This window comes from Humulus lupulus, chromosome 6 (genome assembly GCF_963169125.1).
Source record: "Humulus lupulus chromosome 6, drHumLupu1.1, whole genome shotgun sequence".
NCBI lineage: Eukaryota > Viridiplantae > Streptophyta > Magnoliopsida > Rosales > Cannabaceae > Humulus > Humulus lupulus.
Window position 1 is genome coordinate 160,226,137 of NC_084798.1, and position 4,391 is coordinate 160,230,527.

The following is a 4,391-nucleotide window of genomic DNA, read 5'->3' on the forward strand; positions in this document are numbered from 1 at the left end:
TTTTTTTATACATATATGAATAAGTTTAGGCTGGCCTATATGCTTATATGTCGTATTAAGAAAGATAACATATAATACATTTAATATTGTTATACATTGAATATCACATAAAAGATAACATAATACTAAACTAAGTTAGATATAATATTATAATACATTGAATATCACGTAAAAGCTTGTGGTTGTGCGCCTCTGACCTCTCTTATCTCTCTCTACTCTCTCTTCTCTGTTCTGTAATTATGCAGCACCAGGTGGAGGCAGTCGGAGTCGGAGGCAGGCAGACGAATAGGCAGTCGACTCTCTTGGTTCCAGCTCTAGCCCGTGGACCGTCTCGAATCTAGCTCCAGGCTGTGGACCCTATCGACTCCAACTCCAAGTCATTGACTCTCAGTCTCAGTCACTCCATCACTCATCTTCGTTCACAGCTCCATCACTCACTTCGTCGACTCTCGGTCTCCAGCTCCGTTCACGGCTCTGTCACTCACTCTGTCGACTCTCGATCTCCAGCTCCGTCACTCAATCATCTCTCATAGGCAGCTGGTTACATCACTCACGAGAGCCACTAGTCAGTCTCAGTACCACACGGTGCACACACTCAGTAAGTTAGTATATTTTCACCTAAAGCATATATGGATGGTTGCTCTTGCTTTGCTAACATAATGTTGCTGATGTTGTCGACTTAGACTTTAGTTTACAAGTTTAAAATTTAACGTCTATTATATATATAAATATGTATGTGCATCTGTATATAGCTAGCCATATAAGTACCAACTTGTATTTAGTGTCTTTGTGATCTAAAATATTTTAAAGTCTATTTTAATTTATACATTCTCATTCTCATTATTTATATTTTATATTATATATAATTTATGTATTGTCTCAGTATACCGTGCATTCATAGTCACATACTACACCAATTTGTATTTTACATTATACATAATTTATTAGGCTATATTTTTTCTCTATATTGACCTTGATAAACTTTATAAATTTTTTTAAATGGGTTATAACCCAACCTAACCCAACCCTTAATGTAATTTGTAGGATTGGATTATATATTAAAAATATTTTAAATGAGTTAGAATTTTTAATATTTTAAATATTTTCTAGGCCAATGTAATTAGTTTGACTCGTTCAAAAACCCTGCACGCGGCCAACTCAACCCGTGACCAGCCCTATTAAGGATATTGGGATATATTTCAATAGCAAGACTTAAAAAGAAGGCTTTAAACCCATATTGAAACTCAACAAGCTAAAACCCATATTTTCACTTTCATCTCTTTCTTCTTCTCACCTACTCAACCTCCGAATCACGGCCACTCCACACTCTCTACCTTCTGCCTCCGCCTCATTTCCTTTCTCTCTCTCGTTCACTCAGCAACTCTCAGCCGTCTCAGTCGGCTCCGCTTCACAAAGTGTAGGTGTATTTTTCATTCTTATTCTCTTTTTTGTCTGCCCAGCCGACTCGGCCTTCGGTACCTTTCTTGGACTTGATTTATGTAAATTTGATAATTTGTATTTTGTGTGCAGAAATGCTGAGAGGTTCTGAGGATTAAGTTTTCATTTTGTGCTGTGTTGTTCAGAGAAGTAGTTACATTTATTGTGTTATGTGCTGCTCTGAGGATTGAACCTCCATTTCAGTCTGCATCCACCAAAGGCCAGAGCTAGACCTTTCCATCATTGGTAAGCTCTCAAACTCGCTCTTTTTCGATTAGTCAGCATATGGGTTTCTGAAAGTTCACTCTGAAATGGCTTAATCCAACCTGTGAGCTCTCCCCTTCCCTCTACCACTCTCAAATGCTTCGCAACTTTCCCATTTTCACTCGCCAGATTCTCACAAGTACCAGCCTTTCTTTCTCCAAAAGCCCCCAAAGAACCTATGGGTTCGCCCTTATTCGTCTCCTCTCATACGCTCAGGTGCACCGTCGCGTACCTGATCCCGATGACCCTTCCACCCTGATGAAGGAAGATGGGGTTTCTCTCTGTTCTCGAATGTGGATTGAGAATTTTCGGGAACCTGATCGTATTGTCACTAATTTGACATCTTATCTCCGCCGATTTGAGCTATGGGTTTTGGCTTACCAGAAGGTTTGCGCTGACGACATGGGTTCTTACATGCCGCGGAGTGCTATTCAGAGGCCGGCGCTGGAGGACTTATTGGCGCTTCGAAACGCTGTCCTTGATGATAGGTTTAGGTGGGGAGCTAGGCTTGAGTTTTTCATAAAGTCACCCAAGGATAAGACTGATTACCAGTCTTTGTCCAAGAGGAAGATCAAAGCCCTTTTGACAACAACACAAGCTGCTGCATTTCAGGATAAAATTGTTCAAGAAGTGTTGCTTATGGTTTTGGAGCCGATTTATGAAGCTCGATTTTCGCAGAAGTCGTTTGCTTTTAGGCCTGGTAGGAATGCCCATACTGTGTTAAGGGTGATTAGGAAGAGTTTTGCAGGCTATTTGTGGTATATAAAGGGTGATTTGAGCACAATCTTAGATGGGATGAAGGTGGGGTTGGCTATAAATGCTTTAATGAGGGATGTGAGGGATAAGAAGGTGATTGATTTGGTGAAAGCAGCATTGGTCACTCCTGTGATTACTACCAAAGATAGTGGTGAAGAGAAGAAGAAAAAAGTCAAGAGAAAGTACCAGAAGAAGAGGGTATTGGCTGAGGATGAGCCAAAACCAGACCCTTATTGGTTAGAGACATTCTTTGGTTTTTCCCCTGAGGAGGCAGAGAAGCTTCCTTCTTGGGGCCATTGTGGGATACTCAGTCCTCTCTTGGCTAATGTTTGCTTGGATGAACTGGACCGATGGATGGAAGGGAGAATTAAAAACTTTTATCGACCTTCAAAGAGTGATGTCATATGGAATAGCCCTGACGGAGAAGTAGAACAGGGAAATACATCTTGGCCAGAATTTGTTCCCACAAGTGGACCAGATAAGACTCGAAAGATGGACTATATACGCTACGGTGGTCACATATTGGTTGGTATTAGGGGACCAAGGGCGGATGCTGCAACATTGAGAAAGGAATTGATTGAGTTTTGCGATCAGAAATATATGCTGAAGCTTGACAATGAGAGCCTCCCTATAGAACATATAACAAAGGGTATACTGTTTCTTGACCATGTTTTATGCCGGAGAGTTGTTTACCCAACTCTTCGTTATACTGCTACTGGGGGTAAGATCATCAGTGAGAAGGGTGTGGGAACCCTTTTATCAGTTACAGCTAGTTTGAAACAATGCATCAAGCAGTTTAGGAAACTAAACTTTGTGAAGGGTGATAGGGATCCAGATCCACAGCCGTGTTTTCGAATGTTTCATGCTACCCAAGCCCACACCAATGCACAAATGAACAAGTTTTTGTCCACAATGGTTGAGTGGTATAGATACGCTGATAATAGGAAAAAAGTGGTGAACTTTTGCTCTTACATTTTAAGGGGTTCACTTGCAAAGCTTTATGCAGCCAAATACAAACTTCGTTCCCGAGCAAAGGTGTACACGATTGGTGCTCGGAATCTAAGCCGTCCTTTGAAGGAGAAGAAAGGTCAATCTCCTGAGTACCACAATCTTTTGAGAATGGGTCTTGTTGAGTCAATTGATGGACTTCAATATACCAGGATGTCTCTGGTACCAGAAACGGATTACACCCCTTTTCCAAGTAACTGGAGACCTGATCATGAGAAGGCTTTATTGGAATATACAAGGCTTGATGATCCGAAAACCCTGGAAGAGCAACGTAGTTGCATCAAGGAACTTGGCCTTCTTTTGCCACAAGATTACATTTCAATGCTTGTTTGGAACTACAAAAGGAATGCTATTGTATTGGATCACCTTTCCTTGGTTGGTAGTAATACCAATAGGCAAAGAGATCAACAACTGCTTTTGGGTTCTAATGAAGATTATATTGAGCAACAAATCGAAAAGGAGGAATACTAATTATAATGTTTGGGTCATTGCTTGTACTGTTGTTTTCCCTTGTAGACTGAATTCTATATAAAAAAAAAGAGAAAAAAGAAAACAATTCAGATAAAATTACAGTAGATACTTTTGTCCATGTTCTACTAGATTGTTGTAGTTATTTTGCAACTGCGCACATAGGAAAGGCATTAAATATTGCTTGAAGCCGGATTTTCCTTAAGAATTAAGGAGCTTCTGTTTTCTTCCTTGAAAATGGAAAGTGGAGACAAGTACCCTTTGGAACCATTTCCATATAAATTAGAAGGTAAAAAGCAAATAAAATAAAATAAAAAATTGTGTTTTGGAAAGAAACGTGGTGATGTTCTTTACGTACTTTAGTACAATACTTATCGCTTCAAAAGAATGGTGGTAATAGGACTAACACTATTAGTGTGTGAGGTATACTTAAAACAATCACAACTGATAATGCATCT

The 4,391-nt window shown here is 39.8% G+C and overlaps 1 protein-coding gene across 2 annotated transcripts; it reads left to right on the plus strand.

Moving 5' to 3' along the window:
* The first annotated feature begins 1,229 nt into the window (after positions 1 to 1,229).
* Positions 1,230 to 4,040, plus strand: LOC133782657 (nuclear intron maturase 2, mitochondrial). 2 transcript variants are annotated; one of them, XM_062221995.1, is made up of 3 exons: positions 1,230 to 1,417; positions 1,531 to 1,683; positions 1,918 to 4,040. In XM_062221995.1, exon 3 carries the CDS (start codon positions 1,960 to 1,962, stop codon positions 3,934 to 3,936), a length of 1,977 nt encoding a protein of 658 aa, XP_062077979.1. In that variant the 5' UTR covers positions 1,230 to 1,417; positions 1,531 to 1,683; positions 1,918 to 1,959; the 3' UTR covers positions 3,937 to 4,040. The 2 variants fall into 2 exon arrangements, with proteins under 2 accessions (XP_062077979.1, XP_062077978.1); XM_062221994.1 differs by having other exon boundaries at positions 1,531 to 4,040.
* The last annotated feature ends 351 nt before the right edge of the window (positions 4,041 to 4,391 follow it).

Bases quoted from the DNA above. Each gene is read 5' to 3' on its own strand.
- LOC133782657 (XM_062221994.1), top strand. From the start codon at position 1,798: ATGCTTCGCAACTTTCCCATTTTCACTCGCCAGATTCTCACAAGTACC.